This window comes from Falco cherrug, chromosome 12 (genome assembly GCF_023634085.1).
Source record: "Falco cherrug isolate bFalChe1 chromosome 12, bFalChe1.pri, whole genome shotgun sequence".
Taxonomy (NCBI): Eukaryota; Metazoa; Chordata; class Aves; order Falconiformes; family Falconidae; genus Falco; species Falco cherrug.
Window position 1 is genome coordinate 32,559,454 of NC_073708.1, and position 12,820 is coordinate 32,572,273.

The following is a 12,820-nucleotide window of genomic DNA, read 5'->3' on the forward strand; positions in this document are numbered from 1 at the left end:
TCATTTTTTAATTTGTTACAATCCTGGGGCTTGGAGTTTGAGGAGAAAATTCATTTAACTGTAGCAAGGAAAGGAATGACTCGTCCACTCTCCAACCAACCAGCCTTTTCTACCAACTTGAGCCTCCTTCCACCTGTAAAACTGAATACCTGTCGTTTGTCTTCATGTCACTCAATTTCATACAGCATTTCTTCACTGGAAGCTTTATTGTACATGATTATTCTGTAATCTCTTTAACTTCCATTTACTATTCCATTTATTAATGCTAGAAAAAGTATAATAGGTAAGCATGTTACACTGTTTCAATACTGTGAATGAAATACAAGGTGAGGATCAGGGTTTTACATTCATTACAGAACACACAGTATTTAAGCCTAGTTGGGAGGTGAAAAAACCAAACCAAACCCAAACAACCTGCTATTTGTACTTTGGTAACTGACATTTCCACTCAATTCCAAATTAGTAACTCATTTATTCCCTTTTCATACTTAATGTATGTTGTCCTGTTTTGCTGGAATAAGACCCTCATGCTATTCCTTTTTAAACCAGATTAAACAAAGGGCATACAAATCTTCAAGTCCAGTAAGGATTCCTCAGCAGAGGAATCTCCTGGGAAAAGGATCTCCTGGGGACATGGCTGAGAGCAAAGGCAGTCTGAGTCCAGAGTACATGGTACAGAATGGGAAAGACCACAAGAAAGACTGAATCTCGTAGGTTTAAGGTCTCACAAATATCCGCTGGAAATTTTAACTACAGCAATTTTAGATCTCAAAAAGGTGTACAGGTGGCAAAAGCAGTATTTTTAAGGCCAGTAATCAGGTTCACCAGGTAACGTGTGTGTGAACGTCACAAGTCATACCAGGATTAAGTTGTATCAGGTCACAAAACTACATATACCAAGCCTCTACAATCCAGCAGGAATCCAAGGCCTGGGAAGTGGCTACATTTCATTACCGAGTAAATTAATGATAGAAAGCATTAACATTTACATAATTAATTTTGAACTGCTGAGGTATTATATGGAAACTGCTTCTAAAAAGTACACATTTACACAGGCAACAAATACAAAACTAGGAATACAAGTTGTACCTAGAAGTATAATGCACAATTATGTAACCCTCAGAAGTTTTCTTCTCAATTCCAGACAGTTAGCAGTTGATTTAAATGTCCTGAAGCACAATACTCCTATTTTTCACACCTACATGGATATGCATACTCTTGTTGTCTGTATGAATGAGTGTTTTTATTACAACTTCTACTATGTTCTAGACTTCATTGAAATTTCAGGATGAGTTCTAGAAGTTAACATGTTGGATTAAAGTCTCCATTATTGGCTTTCAGTTTTCCACCTGCATTATTATTAAATTCCTTTTGATTATATATAAGCATAAAGAATGTTCAATACCCCCTCTAGAAAGAATACTATATATTCCCCTTTCCTGCTCTTTACTAGGGAACTCCTATTAAGCCATCCTGATCTTTTAATCTCATTCATCTGAAGGGATTTCTTGTGGCACATGTACCACAGCCTACGTTCACTTTCATTTTCTTCCACAGAATGATACAGGTTCAAAGTATAATTTCTGCTATTGTACTTTTCAACAGAGTGATGATACCTTCAATTCTAATTCAGGTGAAGACAAAACACTGATTTATGCAATGGTATTATATTTCCAGTGCTGCTTGCTATTCTACTTATATAACTTACTGCACTTTTACATAAAGCTGCAGTTTTGATGTTTTTCTTCTGCTCTGCCTTGAGTGGTTATCCTTAATTTAGAATCCAGCAGTGTTAGTATTGGTCATCAGTAATAGGACTTGCACTGTGTTTCAAAAGATTTAATTTGCTGTCCACATACCTAGCTTTCTTACAGGTCCTGCATATTACTCTGTCTTGTTTTGGTCTTGAATACCCTAAAAAATTTGGCATCAGCCGTTCATACTCTTTTTGCAGTCTATCATTATTTAAACAATACCTAATGGAAATCGTCAGTTTGTTGTCACTAATACTTTGAACACACACACAGCAGGTTAAAGAAATGTTTCAAATAATCTTTAAACCAAATACTAATTACAATAAAGTATCAATGCCACTTTAGGCATTTAAATGCCATCAAATCTCATTTATAATAGGGAAAAACTCCAATCTGCTTACATTTTCCAGGTATTTTACCAGCTTGAACAGTGTCACCTCAGACACCATATTTCTGGATAAGAACCAAGACTCCATTAGGCAGCTACCTGGAAAAAGTTACTGTAGTACTAAGAAAGGACAGTATTCATTTGGCAGTAAGAATTTCTCTTCCAGGAAGAAGAGTCTTAGTCCAGTGATGCAATTTTTTAAAGCAACCATACTAACATTACAAAATCTAAAAATACTAATTTCTGATCTGTTCAGTTCAGTTCAAGCATGCCTTGGGTAGTCCGACCAGCAGGTGGAATGAGGGTCTCCTGAACAACAGGAAAGAAATTGTAGACACAGCAATGGATGTGGCAGAGCTGAAACAGATACTTCACACAAATTGCGTGTGTTTATTACCTTAATTTCTTCCTACCTTCTATAACGTTATTTAATTATGGCACTAAATTTTTTACATGTATCTGTTAGAGGCCTTATACGAACCAAAAACCATAGTGTAAACCTATGTTACTGAGATTTCAGTAAAAGTTTTTATCATTCAGATGGGCTTTTGTTAAGCTTTTTGCTGCACAAAACCCTGCAAGCAGGTAACCATCAAGTAACTCTTTATCTTATGGGGAGGGGGCAGGGAAGGAACACCTCTAAGGCTGAAAAAGAAATCCATGTAATTTCAGCTGGACCACTCATCTACAGAAACATTACTACAGCCCAAGAAACAGATGCAAAATTACAGTCACAGCTGCATTCTGTGCAGAACAAGTTGGGTAATGGTACACTAAGCTGCTAATTAAATTGCTAATGATTTTTTTTAGTGCCACTGCGGTATTTTGCCACCTTTGTTTAAATTAAAAAAAAAAAAAAAAGAAAGAAAAAGGTGTCTAGAAAATTTTTAAAATTGCAAATTTCTATCCTGCTAAATACCAGTGAGACCTCCAAATATGCGCTGCGTATAAACAAATCTCTTCAAAATGACACAGACTTAGAGATTTATTGGGAGCCCATTTGCTGACCAGCTATTTCTCTCTATACACTTTTCCAAAATTTTCCTTCCTTTAAACACTACCATCCTCACAAGCTCCTCTGTACTGATGTCTGCAGCAACACCCACTGTTGGTAGGAGCAGATAATAAACTGACATATGTCATCACATGCTGGTACTGGGAGTATACTATAGCTGCATTTACAAAAAATAATAGCAACAGTACAATTTTATTTTTATTGTGATAACTGTGGTGAAATTTATTGCAGTGTTAGTACTTTATCGTTTCATTATGCCAGATTAGCTGAGGGAGGTAATTATATCCTTGACATAAAATGCCTTTAATGTTTTCATTTCAATTTCGCAGTTTATAATATGCAGATTACAGCATTATCATAATTCCATATTGTTACATGTACAATTACATGGCAGAACATTTGCTTCCCGGATAACAGAGCTACTTTCTAATAAATGATTTCAACAAGGATCTTATCTCGTTCAGCTCTTGGGTAAATAGTGATGGCAATAAAAATATGCATATTCCTACATTATTTTCAAGTGATTCATGCAGATGTACATTACTTAACACCAGGCAGTTCTATGACAAATGGAATACAATAAATTTTCTACTAATATTTTCAGCAGTAATTTTGTGCCTCGTTAAGATATTTCTAGACAACATCCAATCTGTAACAATATAAATACAGCTCTAATGACATAGTGTTTATAGACACATATGTGTGCATAGATACATATACACACATACATACATAAATATAGAGTCCAGATGATTCCATACACCAAGAAATACTTACATTATTTTTTTTAACACTGTCCAACTTTAATGCTCTCTTAACTCTGCAAGAGAAAAATAAGGACAAGTTTTATGGTCATCCAGACACAAAGATTTCTGCTAGTAAGGGCTATAATTGGTAATTTTAAAGACATTTTCCTTTCCTGTGTTTCACATTTTTTTGCGGCACACAAGAAAACTAATGTAATCCAAAGCAAATACATTAATTGATTAAAAGACTGTGTACCAAAAGCATTGCTTGTTTAGAAGGATAAAGTGTTTGCATAAGAAAAACCAATTCTCCATTTTATACTAGAGATAAAAACAAGACACTGAAGTGAAACTGCACTGTATATTTGTCTCTTTCTCAAAGATTATAAACAATGGAAAAATGCAAAAGCATTATGATTTACATACCTTCTGAGCAAGGGTTGAAATTATTTTGCCATTAGTAGAAATAATGTATTAGGCGTTTAAAACACAGGTACAGCCAAGGTGAAAAAAGTAGTTCTTCCCATCATTTTAGCTCTTAACATGATTCAGTGCTACCAGACTATGACTTAACTGGGGAACAGATGCTCTATGTCTTTACAGGTCCCCAAACCATAAGAAACTATTTGCTAGTCTTCTTCACTATACTGATTCAGGAACATGCCAAGATCTCTCTGCAAAATCTGCTCTGCTGAACTGGATGCCCAGCTGTTAATGGCAACACTAGAAGTGGAAAGCTGAATATTTATAATACTTTATATCGTACAGCTGTCTTCTAAAGAGCAGTCATCAAAATTTTATTGAATGCAGACTAAATGCTCAAAGGAAAGAAAGGTCAACATAAATTAAGACTATTTTTCCCAGAGACAACTGAAACTTTTTAAGCACGTTCCTAAATCTTAACAATAGTTAAAAGCATGATATAAAACATTGAGGAAAAAAATTAAAAATCTTTATAAGAACAGCCCCCAAGAAACATATGTATTATATCAAATTAAACAAGATTTAGACAATACATCGTATTTCAAGAACTTAGTTCACAGTTTTCATCTTGGAAAAGAATTTGACTTGTAAAGGAATTAAGATGACCTCATTCCAAACATATCTTTTAAAATTTATGTTACTATTCCAAAACTGTAAATTAAAGTATTGGAAAAATAGAATGAAAACACATCTTTGAAATATAACTCAGGTAACAGTCTTACATGAATAGTTTTACAACTATCTCTATTACAAAAAGGGGAAAAGAAGTATTTTATCTTAAAAACGCCAGGTAAACAGGTAACATTTAAATTAAAAAAGCCTGTGAAATTCTTGCCAAAGGGCAGTCAAAGCTGTAACCATTTGATGGAATTCTTTACGATATTATTTCTTTTTTAAATAGAAACCCATATTGCTTAAGGAATAGAGACTCCATTACATCTTCTATCCCAGTGTCAGCAGAGAAACATTATATTTATTAATACATCTACTCTGAAAGGATGCTTTAGGGGCCAATGCATTTGCATGTTATACTAAGGCATGTTATGATGAAGTTTTTATGATGGACTCCAAAAGAAGCTGGAAGCCAAAGTAAAGCAGAATCTGGACTCAACATAGCTGTAGGATGAAGATAAATGAGAAACTACATGAAAATCCCACTAAATTATAAACATTTAGAAAATTTCTTAGTGAGAAAGTTGTGGACCAGTCAAGGTTATCTTTAAAGTCTGTCAAATATTGTGTGTGTACAGCAAGAGTTGCACACAGCCAAAACTTCTCTCTGCTGGCCTGCAAATCCCTTGCAAACACCCTGAGCTATGGCGGCAAAGAGACAGCCTCATTCCAGGCAAGCACATCAACACTGGAAGGGGCTGGAATATTGTATTGGAAGATGCAATTTTGTCTTCAGGAGTTCAGCTTTGCCTCGCCTTTCTCAAACCATCCTGCCCAGCAGCCTGGTTTGCTTGTAGGCTTGGTTTTGCCATAATGTGAGAAGAATCCAGGCAACTGTGATTCACTCAAAATAAGTTAATATTTGTGTGCTTAGACTACACACAGTCCCTGGCTAGGACCACTGAAACAAAATTCATCCAGACACCTAACGTGAAGACCCTGTCGGCCAAACTCTCATATCTTTCAAAAGATGAACATGGAGAAAAACCAATACGTACATCTAGGTGCAAACAAAATTCTTCAGATATTTTGGGAAACACCATGCAGGAAAAGCACCAGCTTTAGTTTGGTTTACCTTTTTTATATGGCTGGAAAAACCTTGCTCTGGCTATGGTGTAGAATCAAATGTCAGAGTGTGAACAAGAAAAAGAGACAGAAAGATGAGGCATATGTGATGACAGTACACAACAACTTATTTACCAGAGTTTCCTACTCTTGAATGGGTAGCCTAATAAGGCTTAATTTCTTAATAATTTATTAATAATCTGAGTAATTTAAATTTATTTTCTTAACTACGCAGAGTATGATGGCACATGTTTACAGGTAGCTGTACAACCTGCAAATATTATTTTGCCCATAATATTTATCAAGTTAAAGAACTACGTATTACTCCTATTGTGTATTGTTCATCTATCATTTCAGGTCGCATTGTCAGTTCCTTGCTAATACTGGGAGGCCTTTATCCACTTAAACAGTGCTTTGGTGAAACCACTTACATGAGGAGCTTCTCAACAGTGAGAGTCTAGACAGAAATGAGTTTTTTTATACTGTTTTAAATTCTACATATACTTAACTTCACAATTCATTTATGAATGAACACAACGGTAAGTCATGTACAGATTTAATGCACAAAAAAGAATACACAGAAGCAGGAACTTGTTATATTATTATATACTGTAACACATTTTCAGGCCATTTCAGTTAGCTTGCTCTTAAAGTTCTACTTTTTCTGGGGAAAAAAAACCCCACCTCTATGCTATCTACATATTGCTTCATCCTCAAAACCTGCCAGCAAAAGTGTCATTAATTGGAAAAGCTGTAAAAATACAGATTCATTTTCTATGTTCAGCTGAAATGGTAGCAAAACTCAGCATGCAACCAGTGAGAAACTGACTTGAACACAGAAAACTCAAAGCTTGTGCATTGATAAGCTCCCTTTGCGTTACTACTGTCTGGCACAATTACTTCAACTTCCAGTGACTGGCAGAAGTTGGAACCTATGTTAGCGCTAGTGTATCTTTGAAATCGCACAAGGAGCTGTTAACTGGGACAATAAGCCTACCTACGGGCAACATGAGCCATACAGCCTTATTTTACTGTGGTTGAGGTTAGCAACATCCTACATGTTGTTCTTCAGAAGCCCTAGCAAAGATACACAAGAATAGCGTCAGACTTACACGACTGTTGGTAGATAGATTGCAAAGGAGAAACCAGAACAGGATTTATTCCCACCAGCGACAACATGAAGAGACAGAGCCTGACGGAGAAGGGCCACTGTACCTGCCACGGCCACAGGCCCGCAGTACCTCCCCTCAGCAGCCCGCCCCACGAAAGCCAGGTGCCAAACTCTGAAAACCCACCCATGACATGGCTCCCGGCCCTCTTCCCCCCGCCCCCCCCCCCCGGCTTTACCCGCGGCATGTGCGGAGGTAACAACTACCCCATGGCTGGGGAGGCCGGGAGCGGACAGGTGAGGTACAGAAAGCGTTACCCACACCACTAGGCACCGCCCACCCGAACTCCGTCGGGATAACGGCTCTGCCCCAGGGAACCACCATTTTAAACACTTCCCGGTCCCATCCAGCAACTGGAAGGCAGAGCTAGAAACAAAACCCACCCTCCCCTACGCAACGGCGTGCTCCTCCCCTGCTCGGGATAACCCGAGGAGCACACTCCTCCTCAGGGAACAAGCCCCCCGCCGTGAGGGAAGACCGCAGCCCGCCGGGGAGAAGCGCCCCGCCTCACGGCGCCCCACGCGGGCCCTCGCTCCACCGGCCGCCCGCGCCGCGGCAACGGCCCCCGGCCTGCCCTCAGGAGCCGCCCCGCTGCGGGGAGGAGGCGGAGAGCGGCGCCCAGAGCCGAGCTCCGCCGCCCGTGCCCGGTACCTACGACATTACGCCGCCTGAAGCCGTTCTCGCCGCCTTTGCAGATCTCCCGCCGCCGCCGTGCAGCAGCCAAACAGCGCCGGCTGGAAACGGCGCTGAGAGGGCGGGACGCGGCCCCGGCGGGGCGGGCGGCGGCGCTGGCCTGGGCGGGGGATGGGGGGTGGGTGGGGGCCTGGCGCCCGTCAGGCCTGCGGGACGGGGTCGGCTCGCCGGGCCCCGCCGTCCCCGCGCTCGGTGCGGTGCAACGGTAGAAGCCGGGCCCGCCTCGGGGGGGGTGGTTGTGCGAGGCGGCTTTGGCGGGAGGCGAAGTGCGGCCGAGCGCGGCCTCTCAGGCGTGCCGGGCAGCGCGCAGCGTCTCTGACGGGAGAGCCGGTTCCCGTCTGGGGGAAAGGGCTTGCAGCGTCTTTTGCGGGAGGGTGGATGGTGAACTTTGCCTAAGACCCCAGTGCCTGCCAGAGGGGGAGGTAATGGGATTCACGTGGTAAAAGTTTCCTCATTGCAGGTAAGCGAGGCCTGAAGGAGCAGCGCGAGGTGCGCGGCGGTGAAGGCTGGCTCGCGCCCGCGGCGGAAAAGGTCCGTATTGGCGGCAGGCGCCTGCCTTCCCTCCTGCTTGGGGGACGGGTTTTATTTGCTAAAATCATAGCAACTACAGCTGAAAGTGATAGGCTGTGTCGTCCTCCCACTTCAGCCACGGCCGGATCGCTCCTCTCTGCCTTGTTTTGTCTAAAGTGTCATTTGTCCAGTAAAAATGTAGGAGCCTCAGCCGTGGGGCTGCTGGCCGTGCTGTCACTGGGCTGCTGCGCGCTGCTTTGCTGAGCAATGTATTGGCAGCGCTTCTTGGCAGTACTGGGGCCCGTGTAAGAAATATGTTGGTAACGGGAAGTTACCAAGGATACTAAGGAGTATACTAAGGAGTATAAACGAGAGTTCACATTTTATAAACTAGTTACTGGAAAATTAACATTTATTCTTCTTTTCCTCCTTGACTTTAACCCACTCCCATTTTGTGTGTGTAACTCTGGTGCTTAATTATAGTGACACTCGTTTGCAGTAACCAGACTGTATCACAGTGTCCCTGTGGGGTCCTTCTAATGCCAGTGTAATATTAAAGTGTCAGGCAGGCGGCCTGTGTATTACAAATAGGGTATTTCATCCATGATAAGCGATTATTATCATTCTTTCCCAAGTGTAAAAGACCTATATAACTCAACAAGGTGCAAGTGATTTAGGCCTTCTGAATAAAAATCCAATGAGTCCTGAAGGGGACCCTAGGATGTAGTTGTCTTGTTGCTGAACTTGAGATAGTCAATTTATTATACTGGAATATATTTTCTGAAGCCAACATTGGGTAAAATAATATGAGAGGCTGTTAAACCAACAGTACAACACGATTTAGTGTTCCTCTGTGATGGCCTTCTAAAAACCTTAATCACCCTTGGTAAAAACAGAAAGCTGCTGTTAAAGTTTACTGGCCATTGGTGGGCAAACAGCATTAGTTACTGCTTTGAATCATTTTAATAATTTAGAGAAAATGCATTTCATGTTTTCTTCCATTTATTTACAATTACATGAGTAGTGTTCTTGTACTTGGGCCTCTTAAGTTGTGCAAAGGTTTATGCACGTTCTTGGCTTCAGACTTATTTCTGTTGATTATGTGGAGATAACTCTTGAAAGTAGAATTGTGTGTTTAACTTTGCATACTTGAAGGACTAAGGGTTACGATTTTGACCCATTTCACTATTAGCCATATGTTTTATTGAGTTACAACTATAAAAACAGAAAACAGAACATTTTAGTATGTTTTAGTACCAGAAAAAAACATGTAATTAATGTAATAATAAATATATAGTTTTTTAAACAGTGAATGTTGTATAGTGTTTAGGACATTACACAGTCTCTCTGCAGAAGCTGTGTAAAGCTACCCAGTTTTCCAGCTAAATCAGCCTTGGAAATACAACTCAACTTTTGAGTAAGGGAGAAAATCCTGACAGAAATGCAGTTCAATATAAACATACTTACATGTAGTGTTTACTGGAGGACAAAGGTGGCTTTTACTCTGCGCTTAATACCAAGAAATATAATAGAGAACTTTATGTGGTGTGAGTCAGTTGTGATCATGCAGCCTCAGAGCTCTTTCCAATCAGGTAAGCACTGCGTCCATTCTTGGTAATGTTCACATTGTTGTTTGGTGGAAAAAGTTTTTTAAGCGATCCTGTGCCTCTCATACTTGTGGCCATGCAGCTGTGTTTAAATTGGCATTTTTTTCCTAAAAACACTCCACCTTTGCTGCTTCTGGTGAACTGTAGCAACAATGGGCGTGCCGCTGGCAGCGAAACAGTGGTAGGTATGGCATGTTCATTAATTTACCATTGTGACAGATCATGCTGGGCATTGACACTGGTGTCATCAGAGCCAAAAAGTGCTCTACAGTATTAATCCTCCCATTGTGTCATTAGGAGAATTTAGCTAACATAGAAAGAGTAGAAATTCCAGTGGAAGCTTGTAGTAAGGATAAGTCCTGGTGGTTTGTTTCTGAACATGGATAGCAATGGTTTGTATCACAGATAACTTGGAAATTTATTTTTATGCTTTCAAATAACAACTATATAACCATTGTGATATCAAATGTCTGAAATTAAAATAAAATACAATAAAGTTAAACTTTTTACTGCCAATAAAGAATAAACTGTGAATAATAATAGGGTTTTGTGGATCTCATGGCACTTACTTGCAGGTATAGGTAAGTATTTCTGTCCCGATTTAGAGAATAGAAAACATATGACCTAGATGTTAGGATAGTTTGTGCTCATCTGTTTCAGAGGATAATGCGGAGTTGTTATTGAACAGTCAAAACAGTAACAAATTCTAACTGCAATTGTATTCTTCACAGAATGGACAGCAGTCCTGAAAATAACACATCCCTCTCGGTTCAGAAAGTCACGCGCTCGGAAAGCTCCCAAGCGAAGAAGTCCCAGCACACAGAAGAAGCAATCTTTTACATGAACTGCCGAGCAGCTTATCTAACTGTTTTAAAAAGCAGTTTAGAAAATATTAAATCAAAAGAACAACTCAGTTTAGGTAATGATTAGATATTTTTTCCCTATAACTGCTGTGTGTGATGATTACTGTGGGTAGGTTACAAATAACAGCAGTTCAGTAGTGAGAGTATCCCAATGCATAAACTTGGTAACTGTTTTAAGGAATTTACAGTAGTTTTCAGATTTCAGATGTTGGTGACTGTGTCTTTGAAGACATTTTCATCATTTATCTGTTATAAAATGTCACATAGTTTCTGTAAACTTTGAAAAATCGCTACCATTCCTCTAAGTTGTTCGGTTTCCTCAAATACTTACCTTTGTTGCTACTTGTCAGATTAGTCCTGAAAGTAGGAAAAGTAGACAGCTTTTCAAGATTTTCAGATGTAAATCTCCGGTGTGTCTGGGCAGAAGTCAATAGTAGCTGACTGCTTATGAGGTACTTAAGTGAGCTGTTTAACACCACCAAATTTGACGGTAACATTGCTTACTTGAGGTGGGCTTAGGTACTGCTTTTTGATTGTGACAGTTCTGCAATAATTGTTTCTCTATCCCTACAAATTATTAAGTGAGCTGATCTCGGTTCAGTAATTGCCTGGCACAGAAAATCACCATGAGAACTGGCATTAATTGGCACAGAAGTTTGCAGACTCAAAGGAGAGGTTGTTATTGGAGGCATGGGTATGGTAATTTACCCCTAAAGGTAGTCTCACAGATCAGTTCTAAGCCACTTTGAGTAATATGTGAAAATACTGCCTTTCCTTTTCTAAATTTATGTGATCAAATGGACTGTTTCAGACACTGGTGTTTCATAAGGATTCTTACTGTTTTGTTTAAGCTCCTGCTGAGTTACAATGTTCCATGAATAATGTCCCATAAACTAAAATAAAAAGTTTTCATTTTTCATCCATATTATATTTGTGTGTAAGTGGTATGGCTGTCAGCAGTACAACAGGAAAAACTAGCTGAATGCTTCAGCTGTACTAAATAAAGGTGTTAGTAGATACTGAGAGCTGTGGAGCCTAATAATATTTGTTTTGAAAACCTATGGAATTTCAAAGTTCCTTGCATGGAATTATTAGGAAAGTTTAAAAAAATGCACCTGAAAAATGGTAGTTAGGGCTGTGTATTGGAAATTGATTTCTTTATGATATATCTTAGTGACCAAGTAAGATAAGGAAGGAGTAAGATAAGACTGAGTAATAACCTGTTTCAGTTTTGAAATAGGTTTCACTATCCCAGATAAAATTTCTCAAGCAAATATAATACCAGCTTTGGTATCTGTTGGAGTTGTAGGATTATGCACAGTGTCTTACCACGTTTGGTAGGTTTTCTTTGGTTTTGTTGTTGTGTTGTTTTTTGTGTTTTTTTCTTAGAGCATTTTTGTCCTTTCATGAAAAAGTTTACTCATGGTTGTAATAGTATGGGATTGTGTTAGGAAACTCATGAAAGTCTCTCAGTCTTATTTTCTATCTGGAGTTCCATTATGTGAAAATCTTAGCTTGCTTTATTTGAAAAAATGTTTTCAGCTCACATGGTTGCCAAAGCAAGCAGGAGAGCATAAACCTTCAGTTAGACAAAGAGAACCAAAATGTATCATAAAACTAATGATTTTTATTTTGTGGTTTTTGGGGTGCAGCTCAGAGTGCAGTTTGGATTGGTGGCAGTATAGGTTGCTTTCTCAAGTCATCCTCATAGATTATGGTGCCGGTAAAAGGTATGTGTATTATGGCATTGTAGCTGTTTGTATTAAACCAAGCAACAGCTAAAAGCAAAAACATGCTAAGCTATCAAATCATTTAGTTATGTCCTAATTCTAGTGACCACATTTTTTTTTGCATA

The 12,820-nt window shown here is 39.4% G+C and overlaps 2 protein-coding genes across 6 annotated transcripts in view; one reads left to right on the forward strand and one right to left on the reverse strand.

Annotated features, from left to right (window-relative positions):
• Positions 1-8,086, reverse strand: part of ITGB3BP (integrin subunit beta 3 binding protein) — a 34,940-nt gene extending 26,854 nt beyond the window's left edge. For 2 of the 3 annotated variants that reach the window (XM_055725142.1, XM_055725143.1), the window contains exons 1-2: positions 7,948-8,086; positions 3,935-3,977 (exon numbers count right to left, since the gene is read on the reverse strand). In XM_055725142.1, the coding sequence (XP_055581117.1) occupies positions 3,935-3,977; positions 7,948-7,952 (48 nt within the window). In that variant the 5' untranslated portion in view covers positions 7,953-8,086. The remainder of the gene's footprint in view (positions 1-3,934; positions 3,978-7,947) is intronic. The other variant, XM_055725144.1, reaches the window with a different exon arrangement.
• A 66-nt stretch (positions 8,087-8,152) lies between these two features.
• Positions 8,153-12,820, forward strand: part of EFCAB7 (EF-hand calcium binding domain 7) — a 30,985-nt gene continuing 26,317 nt past the window's right edge. The window contains exons 1-3 of one of the 3 annotated variants that reach the window (XM_055725133.1): positions 8,153-8,212; positions 8,445-8,516; positions 10,834-11,021. In XM_055725133.1, the coding sequence (XP_055581108.1) occupies positions 10,835-11,021 (187 nt within the window). In that variant the 5' untranslated portion in view covers positions 8,153-8,212; positions 8,445-8,516; position 10,834. The other 2 variants (XM_027804003.2, XM_027804004.2) reach the window with 2 other exon arrangements.